Source organism: Rhamphochromis longiceps, linkage group LG10, assembly GCF_057381845.1.
Source record: "Rhamphochromis longiceps isolate RC_006_pf linkage group LG10, R_longiceps_female_GT1.1, whole genome shotgun sequence".
Lineage (NCBI taxonomy): Eukaryota > Metazoa > Chordata > Actinopteri > Cichliformes > Cichlidae > Rhamphochromis > Rhamphochromis longiceps.
The window spans coordinates 34,882,797-34,896,773 of record NC_140566.1 but is presented as its reverse complement, the minus strand read 5'-3'; the positions used below and the strand labels follow the sequence as shown (position 1 = coordinate 34,896,773).

General features: G+C 41.8%; 1 protein-coding gene, 1 long non-coding RNA gene and 1 pseudogene across 2 annotated transcripts; all 3 read left to right on the top strand.

The window, feature by feature from the left end:
• The first annotated feature begins 4,983 nt into the window (after positions 1-4,983).
• Positions 4,984-8,777, top strand: LOC146661319 (olfactory receptor 4E1-like; annotated as a pseudogene).
• A 748-nt stretch (positions 8,778-9,525) lies between these two features.
• Positions 9,526-10,959, top strand: LOC146661318 (uncharacterized). Its single transcript, XR_014913481.1, has 3 exons — positions 9,526-9,729; positions 9,874-10,156; positions 10,284-10,959. It is a non-coding gene; the product is annotated as an uncharacterized LOC146661318 (long non-coding RNA).
• Positions 10,960-12,691: 1,732 nt separating this feature from the next.
• LOC146661317 (olfactory receptor 4E1-like) lies at positions 12,692-13,630 on the top strand. Its single transcript, XM_085419724.1, has one exon. It carries the CDS (start codon positions 12,692-12,694, stop codon positions 13,628-13,630), a length of 939 nt encoding a protein of 312 aa, XP_085275850.1.
• Positions 13,631-13,977: the final 347 nt, after the last annotated feature.

Genomic DNA, 13,977 nt, shown 5'->3' with positions numbered 1-13,977 from the left:
CATGCCTCTTCTGCAGGCAATGGAACAGGCCTGCGGCGACATTGAGGTGACAGCGATCCATGGATGGTTTCGGCATGCAAGAGGGTATTTTCCCCGGTGCCTAGCGGGAGAGGACATAGCTTGCGATGTTGATGAGGTCCTGTGGCCAGACCCCAACAGACGGCGGGATCCATGAGCCCACTTATGCACACTTGTCATGGTTTTTTGTGTTTACAGTATAGTGTTTTTTCTATTGCAGTATTACAGTTTTTTACAGTCGCTAACAAGCGCCTACCCATACTTCAGATACTTTTTCTAAACTCTTAACACAGACCCACACCTACAAAACACAATTGGCCAAATGGATAATATCCTTCCCAAAAATACACTTTGTTAAATATATACTAACTCCTCATTTCAAAATTAGAACACATCTTTCTCTGCACACACTAACTGTACAAAAACACTATAAATCTGACTCAAAATGAAATTAGTCTGTCAAAGAATAACACTTGTTTTCACTTCACAAGGTACATGCAGTCAATCAAAGTACACCAGGTTTCAAAATACTGGCTATTATTGACATTACAAAAACTGCATAGACTTTTATGTTTCAGTGTCACAGGTATTTGCATGCGAAACATGCAATCCACCATATTGACACCAGAAATGTCTTGGTTGGTAACTGTATGTCCACATGTACAGTAATGTTCACATTTTCCGCATTCCAGTAAAAAGCAAACAAGTTTTTGTTTCTTTACTGTTTACCACAGGAGGTACAGTAGAAACACGGTATGATAGGACAGAGAAAGTTTTACAGTATTGCTTACAGTGAACAAAATATCCATGAAACACACAAGAGCATTCTGAACAAAAAAACAACAGCAAAAAGCCAAGATAAAAAGGGGGGGAGGGGGGCTAAAAAAAGGCAAAAAAGTTGCATCTAATCTCTGCGATCTTCAGGGTTAGGCCACATGTTTTCATCAACATCACATCTGATGTCAGCCAAGTCGATGCACCTGGGATAAAACCGCCTGGTATGTCGGATCCACCCTTGGCAATCGTCAACTGTGATGTCCCTGGAGCCAGCATCCATGGCTTCAAGGAGGGACATCTGGTCATGTGGCTGATGGTCATAAACCTTCCACCGCCATGCAGAAAAGAACTCCTCTATGGGGTTGAGGAAAGGTGAATAGGGTGGAAGGAAGAGACTCACCAGTCTTGGGTGGACTTCAAACCATGTTGTTATTGCTTGCGAGTGATGGAAAGCCACATTGTCCCAGGTAATTACAAAGGTCCTCATGTTTTCACCCTCCTGACCCTGCTCTGGAACCAGGCGCTGGTGGAGATCATTGAGAAAGGCAAGCAAGCGCTCTGTATTATAGGGTCCAACCTGACATTTGTGAAGGAGTAATCCTGCATTTGCAATTGCTGCACACATGGTAATGTTTGCCCCTCTCTGTCCTGGCACATCAACTGTGGCCCTTTTTCCAATTACATTCCGTCCACGTCGACGCCTTTTGGCCAGATTGAATCCTGCCTCATCGATGTATATGAATTCATGAGGGGCCTGGTTGGCCTCCAATTCCATAACTCTCTGAAACAAAGTTTATGTAAGTCATGTTAGTACTGTATACCATACTGTACTGTAACCTAGTATTGTGTAGGTTACCTACTTGCAAAGTGCAAAGCTTATAGAACTGGACATTGGATTGAATATACACTGTACCTGGACATATTGTCGTCGTAGCTCCTTGACCCTCTCACTGTTCCTCTCAAAGGGAACAGTGTAGAGCTGCTTCATCCGCACTCTATGTTTGGACAATGTCCGCGAAATGGTTGTGAGGCTGATTCTATCGATATTGTCGAATATCTCATGGTCCGCCACAATTCTGGTTTGTATTTCACGCAGTTTTATTGCATTATTTGCAGTAACCATTTCCACAATGGCAAGCTCCTGATCATTACTGAGGAGCTTTCCTCTTCCCCCAGAGGGTGGAAGACGTTGCATTCTTTAGAAAGACAGACAATTCAACATATGCATTACTGTATGACCATATTGACATGTCAAGTGAGAATAGGAACAATCCATGTAAAATGCAATACTTACCTGTTGGTTTGTTGAAAGGTGCGTATAATGGAGGCAACCGTTGACCGCCTCAAATTGGGCTGCACTCTTTCACCAGCCTCGCTTGGTGAAAGACCATGGTTGATTACATGGTCAATGATAGTGGCACGGATTTCATCACTGACTACTGTTCTTGCAGCCCTTGGAATGCCACCACCACGCATTCTTACACCTATACCTTGCCCTCTCCTTGGGCCTGCTCTTCTCTCTGGGCCCCTTGCTCTTACTCCTCCTCGACCAGACATTACAGTGTTTGTCTTTTTTTTGTTTCCAAAAACATCACTCCTCAAGGTCTTGCCTTATGAACCCCACTGAGTCTAAGCCAGAATGGAAGAAGGTGTGGTTGGCCCAATTTACCCAACATAAATCAGCTGTGTGTCAATTATTCAATTGTTTGTTTGTTTACAGCTGAGATATATTTTTGATATTGATATTGTTTTTGTACTGATATCATTGCAGGGGCAGAGGTTTTTATACTGTATCTACGGTTTGGAATATTGTTTTTGCTATTGTGGGATGTTGTGTGTTAACATTCGTAGATACTACAAGAACAGTCCATAGTTTTGTTGGGAGGTATAACTTGTCTGTTAAGAAAATGTAAGCATTGTGGAAATGTGTTCACTGACTGCATATTGGGTGAACACGACATGAAATGTGTGAATGGTATGGCCACAACAGACCGATCCTGTGCTAATTGTGTTTAGAGTTTTGCAAATGTGACAACTGTTTGGACAAACGCTTGTTAGCGACTGTAAAAAACTGTATTGTGTTGTGGTTTGTTTGTTTTTTGCTTCATCTGAATTCATGGTACTGCGATGTACACTATTGAGTAGGTCTATTTGCGTTTTTGGTTGTTTGGAAATGTGTCTCCTGTAAATGTGCCTTCTGAATACACAATGGAAATCAAGGACTGCAGTGTTTTATGTAAAGAAGACTAGTGTGTTCCCCCTGATCTGTCAGTGTTTGCATATGATGCAAGTATGTGTCATTTTGTCAACAGAGTTACATTTTGACAGAGGAATGTTAGGTTTTGACAGCAGAGTTTAGGTTTTGGGAGTGGAGTTTCATTTTGGCACAGATGTGTATGGTATATTTCCCAGTGTTGTGTCGTGTTTACTTGTGTTTAGAGTTTTGGCACAATGAGCGACGTTTTGCCAAATGTGTTCAAGCAACGGGCAAAAACTGTAACTTCCTTCCCAGAAAAATGCACCTCTGTAAAAGTAAGACAGAGGTTGCAATCCTCTGCCACAAGGTTGGTTGGTAGGAATAAGACGAAGCACGAAAGAACAACAGAAATATCAGGTAATACTTACAGTTTTTGCCCGTTGCTTGAACACCATGAACCCATGCTTAGACTAAAGTAACACAAGTTGAAGCTTTTGTTACCATACCTCAAACACATGTACCCCTACCTTAAACAAAAGCGCTGCTTTGCACCCCAGTTCCAATTATGCAACACACCTACTCCTTTATGCAACACACATGGTCCTGCATGCTACACTCCATTTCATACATAAGACACTTCGCTCACAAAATGAAATGTCAGGGTGCCATTCGGAAAACACATGTATCCAAAATACAAAACACATCGGGTAATTGCAACCACTCAAATACACACCTGAAGGCACTTACTTGCAAAACCGAACACCAATTAGCCAACTACAAAAAGCCCTCAGCGTAGCCATTTCAAGAACTTTGCAAGCATGGATGGAGGGAGAGCAAGAGGAAGAGGAAGAGGTAGAGGAGGAGGAGGAAGAGGAGGAGGAGGCCGAAGAGGCCATGCACGGACCCATATTTCTGATGAAATAAGAGCAACTTTGGTGGACCATGTCATCAACCATGGCCTGACTATGAGGGAAGCTGGGCAGAGAGTCCACCCACATCCGAGCCGCTTCACAGTGGCATCTGTAATACGAACATTCCGACTAGAAAACAGGTATGTCTTCACCTCCATACCTTCTGCTCTACTCAGATGGTTTTATAGCACTGTTCTACAGTATATCACATTACCATATCAAGTGTACGGGGTGCTAATGCTCCTTTTGCAGCCAAAGTGGCTGATTCCTTATATTGAAGTACAGTGTTGTACAGTGGATGACACAGTACATACAGTAAAGTACTGTAAGAAAAATAAGCAAACCGATGACAATATGTGGTTGTATTTCTCCAGAATGACTCGAAGACCTTCTGGGGGAGGACGGCAACGCCTGTTCACACAACAGCAGGAACTTGCCGTTGTGGACCTAGTGAGGGCAGACAATGCCATCCGTCTCCACCAGCTACGACGGAAAATACTTGCAGACAGGCGAGTGTTCAGCAACATAGACCATGTGAGCATCACCACCATCAGACGCATCTTGGGTAAACACAGCATCACCATGAAGCAGCTCTACAGAGTCCCATTCGAGAGGAACAGTGACAGGGTCAAAGGACTTCGAGCTGAATATGTACGGGTACGTGTAACTGTCCCTTACATTTACAATAGAGTATTGGTGAAGTCCAGTAGCAGCTGAATATGTACCATATCAGTACCACATGGATCTATTCTGAGAGCTACACAGGTACCTGTGTGATGGGGTGAGGGTGCTGTATGTGTAGCACTGTAGTACAGTGACATGTTCCCCTTTTTTTCAGAGAATCTTGGCCATGGATGGAGCTGCACAGCCTCATGAATACATTTTCATTGATGAAGCTGGATTCGACCTGAGCAAAACAAGACGACGGGGTCGTAATGTAATTGGCCAAAGGGCAATTGTGCACGTCCCAGGGCAGCGCGGGGGAAACATCACATTATGTGCCGCCATATGCCTTCGAGGGCTTCTGCACCATCATGCAATACTAGGTCCATACAATAGCCAACACATACTCACATTTCTAGATGCTCTCCATGATATAGTTGTACAGAACAGAGCAGATCAGCCCAGGTTTGTGGTGATATGGGATAATGTCAGTTTCCATCGGGCTGCTCTGGTCCAGGCCTGGTTCTCCAACCACAATCAATTTGAAGTGGTATACTTGCCCCCTTACTCACCATTTTTAAACCCTATAGAGGAATTTTTTTCGGCTTGGAGATGGCGAGTATATGACCGCCAACCACATGCCCGCATGCCTCTTCTGCAGGCAATGGAACAGGCCTGCGGCGACATTCAGGTGACAGCAATCCATGGATGGTTTCGACATGCAAGAGGATATTTTCCCCGGTGCCTAGCGGGAGAGGACATTGCTTGCGATGTTGATGAGGTCCTGTGGCCAGACCCCAACAGACGGCGGGATCCATGAGCCCACTTATGCACAATTGTCATGGTTTTTTGTGTTTACAGTATAGTGTTTTTTCTATTGCAGTATTATTTTGTTGTTGTTGTTGTTTTTTGCTTTATCTGAATTCATGGTACTGCAATGTACAGTATTGAGTAGGTCTATTTGCTTTTTTGGTTGTTTGAAAATGTGTCTCCTGTAAATGTGCCTTCTGAATAAACAATGGAAATCAAGGACTGCAGTGTTTTATATAAAGAAGACTAGTGTGTTCCCCCTGATCTGTCAGTGTTTGCATATGATGCAAGTATGTGTCATTTTGTCAACAGAGTTACATTTTGACAAAGGAATGTTAGGTTTTGACAGCAGAGTTTAGGTTTTGGGAGTAGAGTTTCAATTTGGCACAGATGTGAATGGTATATTTCCCAGTGTTGTGTCATGTGTACTTGTGTGTACAGTTTTGGCACAGAGAGCGGAGTTTTGCAAAATGTGTTCAAGCAGTGGGCAAAAACTGTAATATTTAATTAATCAGGGAACTCTTTCCAAGATCCATTTTCTGAACCACTTAATGAGACCAGAGTTGTGGGAGGGCTGAAAAGTATCTCAGTTTAAGTAAAAAGGCAATGTATAGCCCAAAGACTACCAAGTGTCTGAACTAAAAATAAATCTTGGTTCAAATTATTTCCTTTAGTTCTTAAAAGCTGCCACTCTTACCTGAATTTTTGGTTCCTGACGTGTCTCATTTATTCTGGAAAAAAGCCATATATGTGACAAATATGCCATTTTTATTTGGATACTTTCTGATGGAAAACTACACATTCAACAGCTTTACTCTGCAGCTGGAGGGATTAAAGGTCTCAGAGGTTTCCAAATATCCAATCTTTTTCTTTTTCCTTTTCCTTTTCTCCTACATACTTATTATGACATCCAATATCGGAATCGTACTCCTGGTTTTCATCGACCAAAATCTTCATCATCATCTATCATGAGCCCCCGTTTGCTTTCAGATATTCTGCTGCCTCCATCTGAGCGCCTCACCAGTTATCATGAGTGTCTTATTCAGGCTTTTACCACACATATGTATGTCACCACTTCCCACACTGTGCTTATGATTATGGCTTTTGACAGATATGTGGCCATCTGTAACCCTCTGCGATATGCTTTCATAATGACCAACAAAATGATGATCGAGCTGACGGTTCTGGCCTGGGGAGTGGCCTTCGTTTTGGTCGGGGTTCTGCTCGGACTGACCATATGGCTAAGTTGATGCAGGACCATGATCACAAACCCTTTTTGTGACCCTCATTGTTTAAGCTGTCCTGTGACAGTGTGGTCATTAACAATGTCTATGGGCTCACCTTCACTGTGATCCTGTTCACAGGTTCTGTACAATAGTGCTGACCTATACTCAGATTACGGTGGACTGTGTGACCAGCAAGAATAAGTCTTTGAACAGTAAAGCCTTAACCCTTTAAGACCTACCATAGAACCAAGTCCGCCAGAGCTTATAGTATATTTTTACATGCTGTGGAGCCATTTTTGGGAGCATTTCAAGTTGCTATACATCAATACAACCATTATAGCCCAAATTGTAATAATATGTCTGCATTAAGTGCATAGTACTTACATAAATTGCAAAAAAGTGCAATAAACTACAAAAAAATTGAAAATTGTTTTTGTTTTTTAACATATATTTCTAGTTAGAGAAATTTAAGAGGCTTATCCCTCAAAACTGTAAATACAAAAAAGTTGCACAAAATAGTTCCCCACCACAGGAAATTTATTTTGAGTGTCTTCATAGTTTTCTTTTTGAAATACGCCAATTTTTATATATTGCAGGAAAAACGAAAATAAATATTAAAATGCAAATTTGCAAAAATAACAGCATATGCATCAAAATAAACTATTTCCAGCAGTGCAATATGAGTCCTCAGCATCCCAGAAATGACACAGAAAGTCATAAAGTCAAACATAACTTTTAAAAACACCAGTATAGGCTCATAAGGCCCTGATGGTAAAAAAAACTACATTTCCGCAAAATGACGTCACTTCCGGTTTCGGGCAGGTAACAAACAGCTGATCGATTGGCAAAGCGTGTTTCTGGAATATTATGTTTTTGTTGCTGCAAGTGGTTTTATGCAGTTTTTGGAAAGCTATATGTGGAAGGAAACTGTGACCGAGGACAAGCTGATGGCGTCAGATGTAAGTACAACTCCTCCGGTTTCATATGCAAAAAAAATTATTGTGCTAGCTGACGTGGTTGCAGAGCTATCGGGATTTAAAAATAGTTGCGCAAAACGGAGCGTGCTGCTCTGACCGGCTTTAAAGGGTTAACCCTTTAGAGCCGATCGGAGCGGGAACGCTCTGTTATGCGTAACTATTTTTAAATCCCGATAGCACTGCAACCACGTGAGCTAGCACAATAATTTTTTTTGCATATGAAACCGGAGGAGTTGTACTTACATCTGATGCCATCAGCTTGTCCTAGGTCACGGTTTCCTTCCACATAAAGCTTTGCAAAAACTGCATAAAAAGCCCTTGCAGGAACAAAAACATAATATTCCAGAAACACGCTTTACCGATCTGATCAGCTGTTCAAAACACTTCCTACGTTGGAATAGACGTCAGCGCGAACTTTTGGATTTCCGCCATTACCTGCCCGAAACCGGAAGTGACGTCATTTTCGCGGAAATGTAGTCTTTTTTGCGATCAGGGCCTCAGGGCCTATACTGCTCTTTTTAAAAGTTATCTTTGACTTTATGACTTTCTGTGTCGTTTCTGGGATGCTTAGGACTCATATTGCACTGCTGGAAATAGTTTATTTTGATGCATATGCTGCTTTTTTGCAAATTTGCAGTATAATATTTATTTTCGTTTTTCCTGCAGTGTATAAAAATTGGTGTATTTCAAAAATAAAACTATGAAGACACTCAAAATAAATTTCCTGTGGTGGGAAACTATTTTGTGCAACTTTTTTGTAATTACAGTTTTGAGGGATAAGACTCTTAAATTTCTCTAACTACAAATATATGTTAAAAAAGCAAAAACGATTTTCAATTTTTTTGTAGTTTATTGCACTTTTTTGCAATTTATGTAATTACTATGTACTTAATGAATACATATTATTAAAATCTGGGCTATAATGGTTGTATTGATGTATAGCAACTTGAAATGCTCCCAAAAATGGCTCCACAGCATGTAAAAATATAATATAAGCTCTGGCGGACTTGGTTCTATGGTAGGTCTTAAAGGGTTAAAGACCTGCAGCACCTACCTCTTTGTCTGCATGATTATGTTATTTACTGGGATTCCCTTTATTACTCTGCATCGCTTCCTCGTTATACTCAGTTGTATCTCTTTTGACTGGTGTGCAGCCAAAAGAGATACAACAATTCCTCTCAAAGCTGTTGCACTTTAGAAAGATTTTGCCATCTAAATAAATATTTAAGTAAGAAGAAATATGCTTATTTAAATATAATTATAGTTCACATCCACCAGGTGACCATACCTCGAGATTAGAATTAGGTTGTATTTCAGTCACATGCATGCATCAGTTGTCATGCAGCCTGGTGGATATTACAGTTTTTCTCGATTGCTTAAACACTATAACCAGGCCTCTAAACTAAAATTTCAAAACCGTAACGCTATTGTTCAAAAAGCTCACCCATTTCCCTGAACTATAAACACTATTCCCTGCTTTGACACATGACTCAAATTTGGTGAACTGTTACTGCAAAACTCTACACACAAATCCCTACATTTTACAGTGCTTACACCATGTAGTCATTTAGAAAGCACTAGCATGCAATAATGTTAACTTAAGTCAGCATAGCTTGAGCTCAATTAGCACACAATTAACCAGGTGGAAACACTAGGAGTCAAAATTTAGCACACACCAATCAGAACCTGCGATGGATAGATAAAAGGGCCAAAGTCAGCTCATTCAGGTTTGAAACAATGGATCCAAAGAGATGCAAAGGAGGAGGACGTGGTGGAGAAAGAGGACATGGTGAAAGAGGAGGATGTGGTGGAAGAGGAGGAGGAGGTGGTGAAGGAGGAGGACGTGGTGGAGGAAGAGGACATGGTGAAAGAGGAGGACGTGGTGAAAGAGGAGGAGGAGGTGGTCTAGGACAACAGGGAGGAGGGAGAGGTGGAGGAGGACGTGGTGAAGGAGGTGGAGAACGACGGCGACAAGGAAGGGGAAGAGCAAGGGCAAGAAGACAGTCAGTCTCGGATGAAATTCGAGCCACTTTAGTTGACCATGTCCTTGTCCATGGGATGACTATGAGGGAGGCTGGGCAACGAGTACAACCAAATTTGAGTCGCTTCACTGTTGCCTCCATCATCAGAACCTTCAGGGAGGAAAACAGGTAGGTGTACTTGCAGTAAGACTGCTTTGTACAGTAACGTTTAAGTTACTGAACTTATGTGTCTTGAGTTTCAGTATGTTTCCATTATTTGCCTGTAAAATGACTGTGTGACAGTTACAGTAATGAGTGCTTCTATTTTTGTAGGACACAGAGACGACCACCTGGTGGAGGCAGGTTAAGGCTTTTGTCGGAGGAGCAAGAGAGGGAACTTGTAAACATGGTAATTGCAAATAATGTAATCCGCCTGCAAGAGATTCAAAGGAGAGTGATTGAGGATGATCATCTTTTTCGAGGCATACATGCCATCAGCCTCTCCACAATTGACCGCATCCTCCGAAAGAATCAATTCCGGATGAAACAGGCATACCGAGTCCCTTTCGAACGAAACTCTGACAGAGTGAAAAACCAACGTGTGGAATATGTTCAGGTATGAGTTTTGATACTGTATAAAGTATTGTGTACCATCACAGCATGGCAGTTTATGCTGCCATTTCAGCACTCTTGAACTGTGGTTCAGGGTACCGATTGACTCTACTGTGTTATGTGTTTTGTAGAGAATCTTTGAGATTGAAGGACGGCCTGTTCCCCATGAAATAATCTTTGTGGATGAGGCAGGTTTTAACCTGACCAAAAGAAGGAAAAGGGGGAGGAACATAATTGGCCATCGGGCTATTGTAAATGTCCCTGATCAGCGTGGGGGGAATGTCACTATGTGCGCAGCCATCAGCCAACGAGGGGTACTCCACCGCCATGCCGTACTAGGACCCTATAACACTATGCTTCTCCTTGCTTTTCTTGATGGTTTAAGACAACATATGTTCCAGCTGGACTACAGGGAACCAGCACAGCCAGAGCAGCCTCACTACGTTGTTGTGTGGGATAACGTCAGCTTCCATCGCGCTGCTCTGGTTCGTGACTGGTTTACCAATAACCCAAGGTTTTCTAATATCTTTCTGCCTGCATACTCTCCCTTTCTAAACTCGATAGAGGAGTTATTTTCGGCATGGCGGTGGAAAGTGACCGAGAACCTTATGTCCATGTTCACCTCCTTCAGGCCATGGAAGAGGCCTGCCTAGACATATCAAGTTTTTCCTTATGCTACCTTAATTCTTGCATGCCAGGGGTGGATCAGGCATGCAAGAGGATTTTACCCCCGCTGCCTGGCTGGGGCCAATATAGCCTGTGATGTGGATGAGATTCTCTGGCCTGACCCAGACCAAAGACAAGATGCTGAGGTGGGATAATGTTTCTGGTGTGTGTTGTACTGTATAGTACATGAATGACAATGTGCCACTGTACATACATTGGTTGCGTCTTTTGTGTTTATCATGTGACAAGGGTTTTGAAGGGGAGAACCATAAGCAACCTATTTGTTTTGGAACTATTGTTTTGAATTAATTGTACCAGTGTGCAAAACTCTGTTGTAGTGTGTGTGTTTTTGAGGGCTTGTGTTTGATGTCTGTGGGCAAAGTTTGGTTTTTCAGCAGGAGTGAATAGTTTTGGGTGTAGAGCTTCATTTTGACCTGGAAATAGGATGTTTGGGAAATTGAGTGAGATGTTATGGATTTGTGTTTACTGTTGTGAGGATATGAGGCGTAGTTTCAGGAAATGTGTTTTAGCAATCGAGAAAAACTGTAAAAGATGAAAAGGTGCCTAATGTAAGAACACCTGAAAACTGTTCCACTGATAAAGAAGTGAGTGTGATAAAATTGCAAAACATACACACAAACGTAGCATCCATCTGAGATTAACTGCAGGATTTTTATTTAGGGTTATCCCTTGCAGTACAATGCCAAATAACCAAAAATCGTGCACTGATGGTTACTAGTCTCTCCACAGAGCACACTAATGTATGAACATCACAGAGAAATAAGAGAGGGCTCTCTAGTATAAGAGCCAGAATGTGCCAGCTTTTAAAAGGAGTGTTATATCAATTTGTCTAAAAGCTTTTTCAATGATAATTTTTAGAAAATAATTTTAGTCACAAAAGATCCTGGAAACATTCTACAAAACAGGTTTATGTGATCAGAATAAAAATAGCAGTTGTACTATCATGGTTAACAATCCCAATAACATTCATTAGGAAAACCAAACTACCCATAAACACATGAGTGATGGTTGGTAAAATTTTTATTTACAATAATACATGAAAAAAATACATTTCTTTAACTTAAAGATGATGAAATGTGTCTGTTCGCCTTCTTCTTCTTTCCTGTCATAAATCTCCTGTTACGATGGTGGTTGTTCACATTAAACATCTGAAACTCATATGGAAACATACATTTTAAAGGCGACCCACCCGAACCCATTGGGAAGATTTCCCTCCAATAGTGAATCTACATTGATCTTCACTAAAAACCTTTGAGTATAGAAATGGCTGTACTTTCTAATGCAATACTTTTGGTGAACTCTTTTAATTAAGACTGAACATCTGAGCTTTCAGAGGCAAAAACCATATATCAATAAGGATATGTGTCACATATAAAACACATCGTTCAGTGCATCATCGTCTTAACAGATCTGTCTTGGGAGGAAGTTGCTTAGCAACAGTTGACCTGCCAACATGTGAAGCTGCAGCTGATGACTACTGATGAAACACATAAAAGCGTCTGGGACTTTCTTCATGTTTGGGCATGGACGGTGGTTTATGGGAGGGTGGGAGAAATATGGATGTCTGCTGTCTCCTGCTTTTGTTCCAGTAGCTCTGAACTTTAGAAACCAAACTATCAGAGCAACGCTTTCAAAATGTCTTTCTTGATAATGCAGATGTGGAAAGAGACCAGTTTAAGAGTCTGGTAATCTTTATTCAACTTTTAAATGTGACAAATATGATCGCCTCTGTTGTCTGATGCTGGATAAATTGCTGTTGATTGTCTGTGCATTGCTGCTGTCGTGTTTGTCGTTAATACTACAGGATGTACAGGATAAACTAGGACTTACTACTGGATATTCACAGTAAAATATGGACAACCAGAGCTTAAATGCAGATATCCTGATCCTGGGGGGCTTAAAGGTCACCCCGAAGTTCTCTATTGCTGCCTTTATCTCCCTCCTCCTCGTGTACATTTTCATCATGGTGGCTAACATTGGCTTGGTGGTGTTGATCTTTATGGAAAGGAGCCTGCACCAGCCAATGTACTTGCTGTTCTGCAACATGAGTGTAAATGAAGTGTTTGGGTCCACCATAGTGGTTCCTCATATACTCAGAGATCTTTATGTGTCTGACTCGGAGCGATACATTCATTACATCGTCTGTGTCGTTCAGGCCTTCTGTGTTAATCTCTATGGAGGCGTGTGTCACACTATACTCATGACCATGACTTTTGATCGATACATGGCCATTTGCAACCCGCTGCGCTACACCATCATAATGACCAACTGGATGGTGGTAAAGCTGTCGGTGGCAGCGTGGGCGGTGGTGTTTGTCATGGTGTCGATCCTCCTCAGTCTCACGATCCGCCTTTCACGCTGCAGGAGATTCATAGACAACGTGCACTGCGACAACGCCTCCCTTTTCAAACTCTCCTGTGAGGATGTCGTCATCAACCACGTGTTTGGCCTGAGCTACAGCGTGCTCCTGCTGGGCTCCTCCATTGGCAGCGTGACTCTCACCTACATTAAAATTGCCACTGTGTGTTTGCGGAGCAAAACCAAGACAATAAATAGCAAGGCTCTGCAGACCTGTGCCACCCACCTCACTCTGTACATCATCTTAATGTTCTCAGCCTTCATCATCATCATCCTGCACCGTTTCCCTCATCTTTCCGACCACAGGAAGATGGTGAGCACTGTGGGTGAAGTAGCCCTGCCGGTGCTCAATGCTGTCATCTATGGGCTGCAGATTAAAGAGATTAGGCAGAAGATTGTGGCCTTGTTTCAGAGGAAAGGGCATTTACAATGATACGGGAGCAAAACATGTACAGAATGTGTCTTCAGTGATGTGTACATAGTTTTTAATTACATCAGTGAAATTATGGACATATAGCTGTACTCACAGCAGCGAACACCAGTTAAAACACTTTGAGGTATAAATCATCAACAACATTAATGTGTGATTGTGAGAACAGTTTACAAAAGCCAAATATTACATATTTTCATATTAAAGAATGATTCGTGTAACCAGAGGATGCCATAATCACCTACATTACCTAATATTGACCTGTGTTGTGAATAAAAAAAGAACTACTGTGCTTCTTTTCCTTTCCTTTTTTTTAACCAAAAATTCCCTTAAAGTTTTTTGAGCATAGG

What these genes read in the sequence shown, in the direction of transcription:
- LOC146661317 (XM_085419724.1), top strand. Translation starts at nt 12,692, where the DNA reads ATGGACAACCAGAGCTTAAATGCAGATATCCTGATCCTGGGGGGCTTA.